The sequence below is a fragment of the Bos javanicus genome, chromosome 1, assembly GCF_032452875.1.
Source record: "Bos javanicus breed banteng chromosome 1, ARS-OSU_banteng_1.0, whole genome shotgun sequence".
Taxonomy (NCBI): Eukaryota; Metazoa; Chordata; class Mammalia; order Artiodactyla; family Bovidae; genus Bos; species Bos javanicus.
Genome location: NC_083868.1, coordinates 58,997,501 through 59,014,243, shown reverse-complemented (window position 1 = coordinate 59,014,243; position 16,743 = coordinate 58,997,501). Strand labels below are relative to the sequence as shown.

Below are 16,743 nucleotides of genomic sequence, written 5' to 3'. Positions count from 1 at the left end.
TCAAGTAATGTCATGTTTTTAGAACTCCTCTCCAACTGAAGCTGGCATTTCTACACACTTAGAGAAAGAAAAACAATCCCAGCTTTCAAATCCAGTAACAGACATCTGTGAGCATTTAATTCAAAAGAAGTCCAGAAAATGACTAGAAATACTAGTGCTGAATTGTCATCTGCACCCGAATGAAATAAGCACAGGAGGGAAAGCAATGAACACAGAGGGCTAGGATAAAACTGGGGCGAGGGTGGGGAGAATGCTGGCTGGGGTGCTGGAAATATCTTGTTCTGGCTGGTGTTTACAAGCATATACAGGAATAAAAATTCATCAAGGCATGCCTAAAATCCATATACTTAACTGCAAGCTATACCTGGACTCTTTTTAAAAAGTAGTAAAATTACATACATATATATATCACTCAGGGTATCCCAGGTGGCTCAGACCATTACAGGTAAAGAATCTGCCTGCAATGCAGGAGACCTGGGTTCAGTCCCTGGGTTGGGAAGATCCCCTGGAGGAGGGCATGGCAACCCATTCCAGTATTCTTGCCTGCAGAATCCCATGGACAGAGGAGCGTGGCGGGCTACAGTCTATAGCATCGCAAAGAATCGACACAACTGAGTGACTAAAAACAGCACACATAATATTACTCATCAGCCCGAGGGGTATAAGCATTACCCCATAATCAAACTTCTTAATGTATCTGCAGGAAAAAAAGCATGAATATTCATACCAACTGGGATAAAAGACTACAGTCTTTAAAAAAAAAGAAAGAAAAAAATGTGGATAGTCTGGTAAGACATCAGCTGTACGCAGAAACTTACGGATTTTTTTGCCTTAAAATCCTGCAGATCACTCTTCTCTCTAGCACGTAGTGAATCCTGTGATGGATGGAAACAGCCAGCCCCACTCAGGCTGCCAGTTCCCCTGATTTCAAAAAATACTCCTCCTCACTACCTGCCTCAAATCTAAGAACCTCTTAAAGGTCCTTATTGATAGAATCCGTCTTCATTCCACTGGAGATCCCAGATCTATCCTCAGCTTTCTGTGATTAAAGCCAGAGTTCCATGTGACTTTCTACCTGTCCCCAGGTTATAATGAATAAAGAATATTATTTATATTTGGCACAAGAATGAGGGGGAATAATATAACACTTGCCCTCACTTACAAGAATCAAATAAACTAACTCACATGGCACTGTCCTCTGGCCTACATTCTAAAATCAAAGGCAAGATGGCCTTGATGGAAACTCCCCCAAGCAGACTCAGCCCAGAAAGAACATAATCAAAACATCAAAAGACATGCCCATGTAGAGACTGCATACTACACTGCACATTCTGCAGCCCACCAGGCTTGGCCTGCATCCTCCTGAACACTAGCCTTGGTTTGTCCTCGGGCAGCTCCGCAGTGACTGATGACAGCAAGTGTAGTCTAGTCTCCAGGGTCGCTGGATTCCCCTGAAAGCCATCCAGAAGGAAACCGCCAACAGGCCGCTTGGCTGTTTCTCGAGCCGACCTCAGCCTCTCCTCTGTCACGTCTCCACCTTCGATCACTCCAATGATCGAACTTTTCTGGAGGACCTGAGGTGAGAAAGGATTGAACATTTTTAACTGTTTTCAGTAGTGGAGACCTCTGTTTAAATGAGCATTAGCTACCGGAAGCCCCCTGAAGAGACGAGATCTCAGCTGAAGCATGCAGGGGAATAGCACACTCTCCTTCCTGAGAACCTTTAGGGTTCCAAAGAACACAATCTGAAAGCCATTCAATGAAGAAAGAAAAGACTGAAGAGAAACTGAGACAATCAACATAGGCAGTCATGCTTTAGCTTAAACACACACCAGGAAGATACAAGAGGAAAAGAACAAAAGCAACAGCTTTCATTTGTAGAAATGGTTCTCCTGGTTTACTCTAGGCTACTTCTAAATCTCTTAGGACTCACAGACTTAGAAAACAAACTTACAGTTGCCAGGGCAAGGGATAGTTAGGGACTTTGGAAAGGTCACATATACACTGCTATATTTAAAATAGATAACCAACGAGAACTCTGCTCAATGTTATGTGCCAGCCTCAGTGGGAGTGGGGTTTGGGAGAGAATGGATGCATATACATGTATGGCTGAGTCCCTTTGCTGTTCATCTGAAACTATCACAACATTGTTAATTAGCTATACCCCAATACAAAACAAAAAGTTTAAAGTTTGGGGGAAAAAAAAATCTCTTAGTTATAAATAACATTAGGAACTGTGACACTGGGTTTCGCTGGGACAACTGATTGTCCATTTGGAAAGAGATAAAACAAAAATCAGTACTGTACACCATTCTCAAACATAAATTCCAGATGGCCCTAAAGATCTAAGCATAAAAAATATAGTTATACAAGTATTAGAAAGACAGATTTAGTATTTTTATACTCTTGGGATAAGGTAGGCCTTCCAAAGCAAGATAAAGCTTTGGAAGGAAAAGGAAAAGGCAGACATAATTGAGCACAGAAACATTAAAAAAAAAAATCCTTAATGAAATATACTATCAACAAAAGTAAAGGGGAACGTACTCTTTGGAGGGATAGATAAATGTCTACACCATGGACAAAGCTCCAATAAATCCTCTAAGCAAAGGACAACCCTACAGACATCTAGGCAAATATGTGAATATGAACTTCAGAAAAACACATCCGGAGAGCTTACTAAACCTCACAAGGAAATGAAACCTGGAAATAATTACATACCATTTTTTGCCCATCACACTGACAGAAAAGTCTAAAGATAAAAATCAACACAGTGGAGGAAAAAGGGTTAGAGAAACGGCACTTACATACCCTTACAACTACAGAGAATAAAAATTAGTTCACCTTGCCTTATCCTAGGGCAAGCATACAACATCTACCAAAATGTCAATACTTTTATCTTTATACATTCTAAAATTCCACTTCTAAGAATATCACCTACAAATATATTTATTCATATGCACCAAAGTTTATTTTTGGTGCATATGAAACAAAGATGTGTAGAATAATGAAAAACTGGAATCAGGCTAAATATCCATCAATAGAGTAGAGGCTTAAGTAAAGTATAATATGTTCATAGCATGGCTTCCTACACAGCTGTTTTAAAAAGAAAGCAGAACGTATAGTAATATATACACTAACAGGAAAATAATTTCAAGACATTGTTAAATAAAAACAAGCAAATTCCTGAAAAGATGATCATATTCATGTAATAAAAACCAGAGTCATGCATATATGTAATAATTATGTGTATGTAACTATAAAAAATAAGGTTTACAAGGAAAAATACCAATCAACAGTGGCTCTTCGATAGAGGAAGTGGGTGGGAAGGGAGCCTGGAAGGCTATAAAGAGGCTAAAAGGCTATGTTCCTCCTGCTTCTTGGTTTAAGCAGGAGGAACATAATCAGACTATTCCTCCGGAAAGAAGACTTCAGCTGCTGGGCGGAGAGTGAACTGAGCGTGACTGTGGTTAAAGGATGGAGTAGAGATGACTTGAATCACTGGGGAAGACGAAGAGGATCTGGACTGAGGCAGTAGTGATGGAGTGAAAAGGAGACAGAGGATCTGCAACCTCGTCAGGAAGAACAATCAACAACTCAACACAACCTGACTGATTAGTTTCCTGGGGAGAGGACACAGACAAAAATAGGACGACTCCTGGCTCCTATTTCAGATGTCCAGGGAGATGATGAGAAGAGCCAAGACAGGGAATCCTAGGACACCAGTGGAGGGTGAGGGAAGATGATTATTCTGTTTTGTGCACTCTGAGTTTGAGGTATCAGCCACTGAAGATACGGAATAAAAGTCAGGGCAATGTATATACTGGTGCGACGGCCCAGGCTAGACAGCAGGAGGTGCTTGGCACAGGCCTGCCACTCCCTCGCCTGCTGCCATGCTAGACACAGCCAGGAGACTCTCCTCACCCTGCCACACCGTGCACAGCTCTGAGCACCTTGAGATGAAACCCATTTACCATCCCTGGCCTCAGGAATACGCACAGAAGGAAGAAAAGCTGACGACAGAATCTTGAGGAGCCTCGATACTTAAGGGCATTCAGAATAAGAGGATTCAATGGATAAGAGGAAGAAATCACAGGGAGAGGAAAAGATGCTTGCAGACATACAAAGCAGACAGTTACACAGGCCCGTTCCTTTACGTGACTGGCACAGCCCCATCTAGGAACTTGTTTTCATGGGTATAAGAAGTGTAACCACCAGGGACTTGCCTGGTAGTCCAGTGGTTAAGAATCCACCCTGCAATGCAGAAGACCCAGGTTCAATCCCTGGCCAGGAAAGTAAGACCCCATTTGCTGCCAGGCAACTAAGCCGGCACACCACAATTAGAAAGCCCACGCACCACAACCAAAGAGCCCGCGTGCCACAACTAAGACCCGATGCAGCCAAATAAATAAGTAAATAAAAAGTATAACCGTATTGTCTAAAATGGAACACACTTAAAAGGGGGCACTATCAATAATCCTGTCAAGACAACAGCATAAGGGGGACAGGGAGGGACCCAGGCATTCGCCCAACCCACAAGAACAATGTGAAATGGTGTGGCTGACAACACACAAGAGGGATTTGAGGCCTTTCTAATAATCACACTCTGTCACACTCCCTGTCCTCCTTTCTACTCATCCAAACATTACTCATCCTACAAGGATAATTACCGGCCGAAAACAATCACTAGCAAATAACTGTTAGCAGAGCTAACAATTCAGAGCCGCAGCAATGTCCCCACGCTGAACCCTTACTCAGATACTAAGAGTTCTATCAGAATGACAAGTAAGCTTCCTCTAATTATTTCATGTATATTAAGTTGATTAGCCGAAGTACATTTTTTATTAGTAAACTCAAAATAATGATCTTTCTCAAACTCCATGTGCTTTGCCACAGTGCGCCTGCTCGTGGCTCAGGATTACTCTACACAAATGACTAGACACTAAAAGTCTCTCCTCTGATCGCTGTCTCCCATTCTCCCACCTCCCCTGCTCTCTCCTAATGAACGCCTTCCTTTCCAGCTTTATTAACTCTGCTATCAAGACCCCTTATTCACTACTACAGCTTCATCTTCACCAGCTCATGAGATGATGAGGTTACTATGCCTTCAGGATATAGAGCCAGAAGGGGCACGTTGCAGACATATGTAGGGAACTGAAGCCAGGGTGGAGTGAACAATTGAATATTAACTGGATACTAAAAAGGGTCTTGAAAGACTCAAATCTCTGGGCAGAGGAACTGGGGACTGTCACACAGGGAGAACAGTGCTGAAGGAGAGCCAGAGGAAGAGCAGGTGTGAGGAGAGGAGATACTGAGTTTGTTACCTCTGAGGCGCATGAGAGGAATACTCTAGTGACAGAACGTAGCAAAGGCCTGTGGCTGTGTAACTCTGAAGCTAAGGAGAGTGATCTTGATCATATACACAATTTTAGAATTTTCAGCAATTAAAACTAAGGGGAGCTTGCCAGAGAGAACATATAGTGTGGGATGAAAAAGAGAGCCTAAGACATCCTGCTGCTGCTACTGCTGCTAAGTCGCTTCAGTCGTGTCCGACTCTGTGCAACCCCATAGATGGCAACCCACCAAGCTCCGCTGTCCCTGGGATTCTCCAGCAAGAACACTGGAGTGGGCTGCCATTTCCTTCTCCTAAGACATCCTAAAGAGCAATAAAACATTCAGGGAAGAAAAAAAAATTAGGAGAGTAAAAGAGACCAAGAAGTGAAGAGCAAGAAACAGGAGGAGGGGCAGAAAGGGCGGTATCACGGAATGTAAATTAGCTAGAGTTCCCAGGAGAAAGGCGAGGTGAGTGGTGCGGCTTTACCTCTGACTCTTCCTGTAGCTTCAAACAATTATCCAGGAAGAGAAGCGATCGGTCAACAGATTTTCTGGCTCTTTTTATGGAAGTTGCTTCGTTGCAAGTTGCCTCTCCATCTGAAATGCACTGGAACCAGTCTGGCTGAAGGGCCTGCTGAATGGCCATGAACTTGGAGGCAGTCATTTCTACTCGTCCTCCAACACCCCACACAGACACTGACTGCCATGGAACAAGGTGAGAGGAATTAGCAAGAGTAACGTGCAAATAAAAAGAAAATAATAAAATGATAAACGCAATTCTAAATTCAATTCTTCTTTACAGCTGGAGAGATGGTGGCAAATGCAATCTTCTAGACGTGGTGGGTAAAGAGGTTTCCCATACCATATTCCAAATTTTCTAAGGACCTGAGAGCTCACAGTGTCCTTCAATGTCCATTCAAGCCAACTGCTCAGTTATCGCCCAAGAATTCTGTGACTACTTTTCCAGAATCCCAGTCTTTCTCTCTCTTCCACCCCATGCTATTTCTGATTATATCACAGACTGATTTTTTTCTTTCAACACATTGTTCCTTTTGATTGGTATGGCCTTCCCCTACTTCTTTGCCTGGTAAAATACTATTCAAGAGATAAGAGTTTAGATGCCATCTTCTCTACTGTGTTCCCCAAACTCTACTAGGCATAATCAATTGCTCACTCTTGTAAGCTCTATCAGCAATTTGTATTTATTTCTTTCATAGAAAAGATAGCCTTTATCACACCATTGTATATTTGTCTGAACCAAGTATCTAATATCATGGTTGTGCCCTAAACGCAGTCTGGGCCTCACACATTATAAATGTTTCAGTTCAGTTCAGTTCAGTAGCTCAGTCGTGTCTGACTCTTTGCGACCCCATGGACTGCAGCACACCAGGCCTCCCTGTCCATCACCAACTCCCAGTGTTTACTCAAACTCATGCCCCCTGAGTCAGTGATGCCACCCAACCATCTCATCCTCTGTGATCCCTTTCTCCTCCTGCCTTCAATTTTTCCCAGCACCAGGGTCTTTTCAAATGAGTCAGTTCTTCCCATCGGGTGGCCAAAATATTGGAGTTTCAGCTTCAACATCAGTATTTCTAATGAATATTCAGGACCGATTTCCTTTAGGATGGACTGGTTGGATCTCCTTGCGGTTCAAGGGACTCTCAAAAGAGTCTTCAACACCACAGTTCAAAAGCATCAATTCTTCAGAGCTCAGGTTTCTTTATAGTCCAACTCTCACATCCATACAAGACTACTGGAAAAACTATAGCCTTGATTAGATGGACCTCTGTTGGCAGAGTAATGTCTCTGCTTTTTAATATGCTGTCTAGGTTGGTCATAACTTTTCTTCCAAGGAGTAAGTGTCTGTTAATTTCATGGCTGCAGTCACCATCTGCAGTGATTTTGGAGCCCCCCAAAATAAAGTCAGACACTGTTTCCCTATCTATTTGGCATGAAGTGATGGGACCGGATGCCATGATCTTTGTTTTCTGAATGTTGAGCTTTAAGCCAACTTTTTCACTCTCCTCTTTCACTTTCATCAAGAGGCTCTTTAGTTTTTCTTCACTTTCTGCCATAAGGGTGGTGTCATCTGCATACCTGAGGTTATTGATACTTCTCCAGGCAATCTTGATTCCAGCCTGTGCTTCATCCAGCCCAGCGTTTTTCATGATGTATTCTGCATATAAGTTAAATAAGCATGGTGACCATAAACAGCCTTTATGTACTCCTTTTCCTATTTGGAACCAGTCTGTTGTTCCATGTCCAGTTCTAACTGTTGCTTCCTGACCTGCTTACAGATTTCTCAGGAGGCAGGTCAGGTGGTCTGGTATACCCATCTCTTTCAGAATTTTCCGCAGTTTATTGTGATCCACACAGTCAAAAGCTTTGGCATAGTCAATAAAACAGAAATAGATGTTTTTCTGAAACTCTCCTTCTTTTTCAGTGATCCAACTAATGTTGGCAATTTGATCTCTGGTTCCTCTGCCTTTTCTAAAACCAACTTGAACATCTGGAAGTTCACAGTTCACGTATTGTTGAAGCCTGTCTTGCAGAATTTTGAGCATTACGTTACTAGTATGTGAGATGAGTGCAATTGTGCGGTAGTTTGAGCATTCTTTGGCATTGCCTTTCTTTGGGATTGGAATGAAAACTGACCTTTACCAGTCCCGTGGCCACTGCTGAATTTTCCAAATTTGCTTGCATATTGAGTGCAGCACTTTCACAGCATCATCTTTAGGATTTGAAATAGCGCAACTGGAATTCCATTACCTCCACTAGTTTTGTTTGTAGTGATGCTTCCTAAGGCCCACTTGACTTCATATTTCAGGATGTCTGGCTCTAGGTGAGTGATCACACCATCGTGATTATCTGGGTCGTGAAGATCTTGCCACCTCTTCTTAATATCTTCTGCTTTTGTTAGGTCCATACAGAGTCTGGGCCTCACACATGATGAATGTTTAATACATGTTTACTCATTAGACATAGTTAGATACAGAATTATATGCAAAGACATAAATCTCGTAGTACACAAGAATCTCTGTATGTTCCTTTGGTTACTGCTTCCCCTACAGCATCTCTCTTCTTAGAATAGATGTACATAATTGGAGGACCACATACAATCTTTTTCATCCTGCATAACACTGTTTGAATGAATCCGTTCTCCCTTATAAATGGAATAAGCGAGGTCAAAATTTTCTTTTGAATTCAAATTGCAAAATAGAAAGAAGTGTAAAGAGGAAGACAAATTTTAAAAAAGGTATCTTAGGTAAGATTAATAGACGTTGTTGATATCAATAAAGTGGGTGAAGAAAAAGTAACTGTTTGTGAAGCAGCAGTATATACTGAAGTCTTTCCAGAAATTGTCCTCTGGGACAATGCAATGGGGCCGTATCTCCAATTAAAACTTTTAATGAAGTCCTTTGGATACTGTTTTTGACTAGCTAAAACCTCTGGCTATGGGTTCAGATTTTTCAAATTCTGTTCTAAACAGCAGTATTATACTGAAGTCCTACTATATATAGTTATACATGTGATAACACTCATCAGCAACTTTCCCTACTTTTCATATAACAACCTTTATATGCAGGTTGTTAAAACTGCATATAAAGCATGGTACCAAAAGAGTATTTTTTTCTACCATTATAGCAATTTATTTTGGGGGCATGTACTTGACCTTTCTCTCCTCCCAAAGTTTTGGCAACAGTCAAAAAGCTGAGGATACATTCCTTACCTTAACTCATCCGTGGGCTGCCCTACAAACCACACCATCCCACGATAGTCATACAAACAAAGAGAAGGCATGAAGGGATCTGGAATGGGTCAGCATCCCAGGCAGTGGAATCCTTGCATCTGAGGGATCCAAGGGGCTGACTTCCTGAGACAAAGCTTCAGCCTTGAAGGACCTTCTGAGAACATACCTTATTTGTTACATATCCAGCTGGGCAAGGGCTGACTGGATCATGCAGGGAACAGTATAAGAGTGATTCTGGCATGCCTGTATAAACAGAAAAAGAACCCCTAAAAGCACTTCCATCAGCAATTACACAGTGCTGTAACTGACAGCAGTTTCATAATGTGGCTTCATATCCATCAGGACAGATACTGCTGCTGCTAAGTCGCTTCAGTCAGGTCCAATTCTGTGCGACCCCATAGACGGCAGCCCATCAGGCTCCCCCGTCCCTGGGATTCTCCAGGCAAGAACACTGGAGTGGGCTGCCATTGCCTTCTCCAATGCATGAAAGTGAAAAGTGAAAGTGAAGTCGCTCAGTCGTGTTCGACTCTTAGCGACCCCATGGACTGCAGCCTACCAGCCTCCTCCGTCCATGGGATTTTCCAGGCAAGAGTACTGGAGTGGGTTGCCATTGCCTTCTCCAGCAGGACAGATAAAGTAACTCTAAAACAGAGTAAATTGCCCACACCCGACCTTAGAATTATAGGAGGCCTGTCAACATGAATGAAGATTATTTGAAACCTACAAATCCAAAAGAAGAATTAAACGTTCATGTCTAATGACACTGAGTTGCTACAAAGAAAATGTATAACCAGAAGCATGATACAATGAAAAGTGATTAATGAAATGCTGACCCTACTTGATTTGCTTTGAAGAAAATAACATTAAGTTCATTCTCAATAAGGTACCATCCAAGGGGTACTTGCTACTGGAAAGACGAAATTATACAGTCAACAGGTAACCTTATTAATAATAAATGGAGCCCATATCATGGGTCCCTAAGGACAGAATTATAGAAAAACTATAGGACACTGCAAATGGATCTCCTTTTCAGTAAGTTTTATTGACTCAAGATGACAGTTTCTTAGGTTTTTTTAATCAAAAAGACATTCGTTAAAAAAAAAAATATTTATTAACTCATACGTACTTAAATTTTATATGCCACATTTTCATAGGAAAAAAACAGGATTTTGCTGAAGACCAAAAATATAAAGCAAACAACAAAAATCTCTGCAATTCTCCACCTTATTTTCTACAATTGCAATTATTACAATTATCTCTAGAAAGCTTATATTAGCTATTTTCACTTAATTATATGCTTGGATACTTTAAAGCCAGTTATTAAAATTGGTCTCAGATCAAGGGAAATGGTATTATATAAATTCCTCTATGGAGATACAGGCCCTTGTGACAACCAAGTCATCATGCGGTTTCCCTCAGAAGTAGCAAGACTGAATAACCAATGGAAACGGATTTTCAGTCACTTAAGTGAGTCCCAGACACTGAGGAAAAGCTTCAGAAGAAAACTGTTTGGTGAAGAGTTGGTTCTCTGGCTGTCACTGCTAAGCTTTTCCTATAAATAAATGGACACATATACTGGCATTTAAAATTCTATTTCTGGAACAGAAGACGATATTAACATATCAGAATATAGGTGAATATAAACTCTTCATCCTCTGCCATGTTTTAGGCTCAAACATGACAAGCCTGCTTTGGGTCTGAGGTGTGTTCCACGCAGTCCCTCACCTCTAGGTCTCTGCTCTCCTCCTGGAGCGTCACCCACACCTGTCGACCACCACCACTACACCCACCTCCCAACCTTGCTTACTCCTATTCCTCCTTGACCCACGAGGTCTCTATTCTGACCTCCATTCACATGGACTCTACAGCAGGTTGTATGTTCCTCCCTCTAGGCCCTCACCATACATGTACCTACTCCCGATCCTGCAAATGCAGTCACCACACTCTATTAGAACTACCTGTTTATCTTTATGCCAACTAGGCTCTGAGTTTCATTAGGGCAGTTAATTGTTTCCTACTCATCTTTGAGGAGAAGGCAATGGCAAGCCACTCCAGTACTCTTGCCTGGACAATCCCATGAAAGGGGGAGCCTGGTAGGCTGCAGTCCATGGGGTCGCTAAGAGTCGGACTCGACTGAGTGACTTCACTTTCACTTTTCACTTTCATGCATTGGAGAAGGAAATGGCAACCCACTCCAGTGTTCTTGCTTGGAGAATCCTAGGGACAGGGGAGCCTTGTGGGCTGCCGTCTATGGGGTCGCACAGAGTCGGACATGACTAAAGCGACTTAGCAGCAGCAGCATCTTTGAATTCCCAATGCCTATTCTTAGATGCTCAATAAATGCTTATTATATTCATGAGTGAGTAACTGTATACATAAAGAGTCAAAAAACAAAAAGTATCTTCAACCTCCAAATTAATACACCAGAAGGCACATGCAAATAACTTGATTAACTTTTACCTATAAACTTTCCAACTCCTTCCTTATATTCTGCCAAGACTTCATGATGTTCTGCCCTATAAGAAAACAGAAAAATATGTAACATAATAATGAATCATTCTACAGATACTCTATGCAACAACTGAAGCCCTCTTCTCCTCAGCCAAATGAGCCACGTGACAGTAAGCATAGTCTCAAGACACCAAGTACAACATATTCAGGAGTCCCCATTCATTAGGTTGGGTTCATTAGACAGGGCGAAGGTCTTTAATTTGCAAGTGGCTCTGTGAGAAAGAGAAACTGGCAAAGATCAAGGGCTTCAGAATATCTAGATTTTCTTCTTCCCCTTGTTCCTTTAAAATGACTGTTACTAATACAATCTTGCAGAGTAATTTGATCAAATAGCAGATTTTTCAATTAGGGATAAGGTCAGTATGTACATGACACAAAATGACCTCAACTCTATTAGTTCTGTTACCCTAGAGTAGAACTGGCAAGTACACATGCAGAGACAGAGGAAACTCTGAGGCTGGAGCACGAAGACATCCCTGCGGTCCCAAGTTTAGCCCTTATGGGGCATTATGGGCACCATCACCCCTGGGAACAGTGGCAATGAGGGTGGTATGGAAAAGCAAAGCAGCTCTAACATGTAGGTCTGGCCTGTGCCTTCCATGTTATGGTCAGATGATGTATAACATTTGATATCTGTCTTCTGATTTCACTATAAAAAGCCTACACATTTTGTATACAGAAGCAAAAAAAGTCTTTCTCTTTACTGCAACTTAGTAAGGTAAACAAGCTGCTGCTAAAGTTGACATGTGAATGATCAGGTCTCATACTTACAGTGAAGATAGTGTAAGCTGAGCCATGGCAGGAACCCCGTGGATTTTATGCAGCGTGTGATGGGTCAGGTGGGGGGCAGAGCCAGCCTTGGTGTACAGAAGGCAGCCTGGGATGTCCATGGTGCGGTCCCCTGTTTTGCCAAGGTTTTTTATTTTTCCGAGGCGACAGCCATTAACCACCTTGGTAAGATTTAGCTTCATCTCAAAGGGATTCCTCTAAGTCCTGATAAGAAAAGAACATTACATTCAGAAGTTCCATGACGGCTAAAGGCTAAACATTTTTGAAAGAAAGCAACTTACAGAAAAATAAATAACATGTTTCATATACTTCCCAGTCTAGAATTTTTTTAGATATCAGGAATAGGGGGATGGGAAATGACAGAGAGAATAAGGTACCTTTCCCAAAGTTGCAGAGCAATATGATGACATCATCCATATTTAAATTCAATCAGGGAAGTTTTGTCTCAGCTGATGAAAACCAAACAAATGGAAGGACAGAAGTAAAGACTAATCATGGGAAGGACACTCTGAAGCCAAGGCTTACTCTCAGCTTTGAAAATGTGTATATAGAAAGGTCACACTGCTTAAGAAATACTATTTTGATCAATTTTTTCTTTCTCTGATTTGAGAGGATACTAGGCAACATAGTAAATCTTCCTAACACATAATTAAATGAAGGAAACAGGTTCCAAAGCAGCATTCCACTGTTTATTAAAATATATGGAAGAATATATAGGCCTCACAGGTGGCTCAGTGGTAAAGAATCTGCCTGCCAATGCAGGAAGTTCAGGAGACTTGAGTTTGATCCCTGAGTCAGGAAGATCCCCTGGAGAAGGAAATGGCAACCCACTCAAGTATTCTTGCCTGAAAACTCCCATGGACAGAGGAGCCTGGCAGGCTGTAGTCCATGGGGTCACAAAGAGTCAGGCACAACTGAGCATGCACTCATGGAAGAATATATATTGAACAAATAAACAGAGATTATCTCTGAGAAGTGGGATTATTTTCCAACTTTGTTCTTAAAAAAGTAGAGGTGAGAAACTGTGGTGCATCAATGCAATTCACAAGCAAAGTTGCTTTTACAATTGGAAAGGAAAAATATTTGATTAAAAATAAAAGATATACTTTCTAAATACCACAGATACACAGGGGGGAAAAAATCAGAAAACATTGTCAATTACTTTGTTGGATTGTCTTAATTATTATTCAGTAAAGCAAATCCCAGGCTCCAATTCTTTAAATGCCCTGTAAAACTTGGTAACCAGGCATGGCAGATCATTTGCAAAATGTCACTGGATATCCAGCATTCTGAAATACCAGTGTCTCTACAGCAACCACTATATCCTCTCAAATTTTTGCAATTTAGGTAAGGCCCAGGAGGATCCCAGGGACAGGGGAGCCTGGTGGGCTGCCGTCCATGGGGTCGCACAGAGTCGGACACGACTGAAGTGACTTAGCAGCAGCAGCAGCAGTTTTATTAATAGATAAATTAACATGGCTCTCTGAGTGGCTCCAACCTTAGATCCTATCCTCTTAAGCCACACTGAAAGTCAACCAATGTTTAAAAGATGTTTTACCAAATAAATAAGCACTATCTATCATGAATTAAAAAATATTCAGAAATGCAAATATTCCTTTTTGGGAGTCATAAATTCTTATATTGAAATAAAATAATTAATCCTTGTGAAATTTAGAAACAAGAGTAACTACTTTCTATATGGTCCAATAAATGATTTCATGTTAAACATGAATTATGTTTGGCAGAAACTAACACAATATTGTAAATAATTACCCTCTAATAAAAAAAGGTTTTTTTAAATAGTATGAGTATTTCAGGAAAGGCTGGTCAATTTTCTATGACTCAACATTCATTATTTCAAGTTATCACAAATACAGACATAAAAGTAACTCTGGGGATTTCCCTGGTAGTCCAGTGGTTAAGATTTCGCCTTCCAAAGAAGATGATTTGGGTTCAATCCCTGGTCAGGAAGCTACAATCCCACATGCTTCGAGGCCAAAAAACCCAAAAACAAAAAACAAGAATATTGTATCAATTCAATGAAGACTTTAGAAATGGTCCACATCAAAAAAAGAAAAAAAAAAAGTCTCATTGGAACCCACACAAATAGAGAGTGTTAAGGGGCTTCCCTTTGGAGAAGGCAATGGCACCCCACTCCAGTACTCTTGCCTGGAAAATCCCATAGACGGAGTAGCCTGGTAGGCTGCAGTCCATGGGGTCGCTAGAGTAGGACCCGACTGAGTGACTTCCCTTTCACTTTTCACTTTCATGCACTGGAGAAGGAAATGGCAGCCCACTTCAGTGTTCTTGCCTGGAGAATCCCAGGGACGGGGAAGCCTGGTGGGCTGCCGTCTATGGGGTCGCACAGTGTCGGACACGACTGAAGCGACTTAGCAGAAGGGGCTTCCCTTATGGCTCAGATGGTAAGGAATCTGCCTGCAGTGTAGGAGATGCAGATTCAATCTCTAGGTTGGGAAGATCCCTTGGAGGAGAAAATGGCAGCCCACTCCAGTATTCTTGCCTGGAGAATTCCATGGACAGAGGAGCCTGGTGGGCTACAGTCCATGGGGTCGCAAAATGTTGTACATGACTAAGCCACTTTCGAGGGAAAAAAGTTATGCTTTAACAAAGGGTAATAAAAAAGCTACTTTTTATAAAACTGTGTTACCACATATTAAAACTGTTAAAATAAAAGGAATTTTATACCAAAAAATTAAATATATTTACAGGCTAATAAGAATGTAACTCAGAAAATACAAGAGAAGAGTCATTAGTTTACAAAATCATATTTCTTATTGATTTATCAAATAATACACATAATCTTCTGATTTCAAGGGATAAAAATAGTTTTTAAACTAACAGAGCTCTGAAGCCATTTACAGCAAAGTTAAAGAATGTACTTTGCAATATAAGTTCTAGAGACTTGAAGCAGGGGGAAGCATGAAGGTGAGAAATTCACTTTAAGGTTAATTAATCAACCCTATTATTCTATTAGAATCAACTAACATCAAACAATAGGTTTTTGAGACAAAAATAAGAACTAATGAAAATTTACTGGACCAAGGTTACTAATACTGCAAGAACTTAGCACTTACTACTCACACACATCCGAAAATGTAAGAAACTTCATTGTCCCACATATTTTCAGAAAGGCCTATAGAGAAGAATTTGCTGGTTCCTCCACTTACTCCAAAAATTCTGTCTCATCTAAGTGTTTAAGCTTTGTCAAGAGTTTCAACGTATACACATGAGTTGACCATATAAAAGGAGAAACAGCCTTTATTGGATAAAACTAGCATGTTTGAAAAAACGAAGTTTAAGACTCTACAAGGCTATCAATTTTTATTACTTCTCCTCATCAAATCCTTTCATTTTTCCAGTTTATTAATAAATAAGACTGACAAACAAAGCTGCTGACAAGCATAAGACAATGTGCTTTTCCATGTCAAGTTAACTCAATTTCAGATAAAAACAATCCACAACTCTTTAATAAACCTCTGTTTAACACCCCAGGTAATGAATGATTGCCATTAGACTTTAGAAATGCTGAGAATAGTTAAGTCTGACCATTACTACCAGAGACGCTGCACTGAGAGCTTGTCATGAACTTGATGATCCCCTCTGCTGTTCCACAACTGACTCTGAGGCTGAGATTAACCAGAGTCTAGAACCCAGGTCTCTGCCCGGAGGCCTGTGCTTTTGATTACATCTTTGAAGTGAGATAACACAATGTTTGTATACACATATCTCCTTTTGCCACTCTTTCCCCAAAGAAACATCTTCCTTCATTCTTAACCCAAGGTCGGTTATTACAGGTCTGCGTTAGTTCTAACGGACATCAGCCACCACGCTCTTAGATGTAGAGATGGCTTCTCCTGTGATACGATGTAAAGTTTAATCTTCAAACTTTTAAAGATGAAATTCAAAGTCCTCAGCTTAGTGTCCTGAACCCACTTGGTTTTCTCCACAGTATGGGACTCTAATGGAATGCACTCACATTCTGCAGCTTAGGGTTTCTTAAGAGTCCTACCCTAAACAGTGAATGGACACGGCATCAAAGAAAAAAGTAAGCGAGGTAAAGTAGACAACTGGGTTTACGGAAAAGTATTCCAATAGATAAACTGCTAGTGGTGAATCTCTGTATTGTGAGGATGAATGCAAACATTAAGAAATCTGAGGAAATCATCAGAGAATGTATTTTACCCGGAAATCAATATTTAAAAAATAACATGCAACTTTGTCCAGCTTTGAACCCACCTTTCCTTTCTTAATTACTGATCAATTTGTGGTTAGTACTTTTATAATTGCACCTCTTTTCTAACAGCTCAAACACAAAAAGCTTTTATTATGGAGTAATGTAA

At 40.9% G+C, this 16,743-nt stretch overlaps 1 protein-coding gene across 2 annotated transcripts in view; it reads right to left on the bottom strand.

Moving 5' to 3' along the window:
- Positions 1–16,743, bottom strand: part of QTRT2 (queuine tRNA-ribosyltransferase accessory subunit 2) — a 60,943-nt gene that overhangs the window by 41,933 nt on the left and 2,267 nt on the right. For both annotated transcript variants that reach the window (XM_061427256.1, XM_061427246.1), the window contains exons 2-6: positions 12,365–12,586; positions 11,543–11,598; positions 9,249–9,325; positions 5,819–6,031; positions 1,375–1,574 (exon numbers count right to left, since the gene is read on the bottom strand). In XM_061427256.1, coding sequence (XP_061283240.1) covers positions 1,375–1,574; positions 5,819–6,031; positions 9,249–9,325; positions 11,543–11,598; positions 12,365–12,564 — 746 coding nt within the window. In that variant the 5' untranslated portion in view covers positions 12,565–12,586. The remainder of the gene's footprint in view (positions 1–1,374; positions 1,575–5,818; positions 6,032–9,248; positions 9,326–11,542; positions 11,599–12,364; positions 12,587–16,743) is intronic.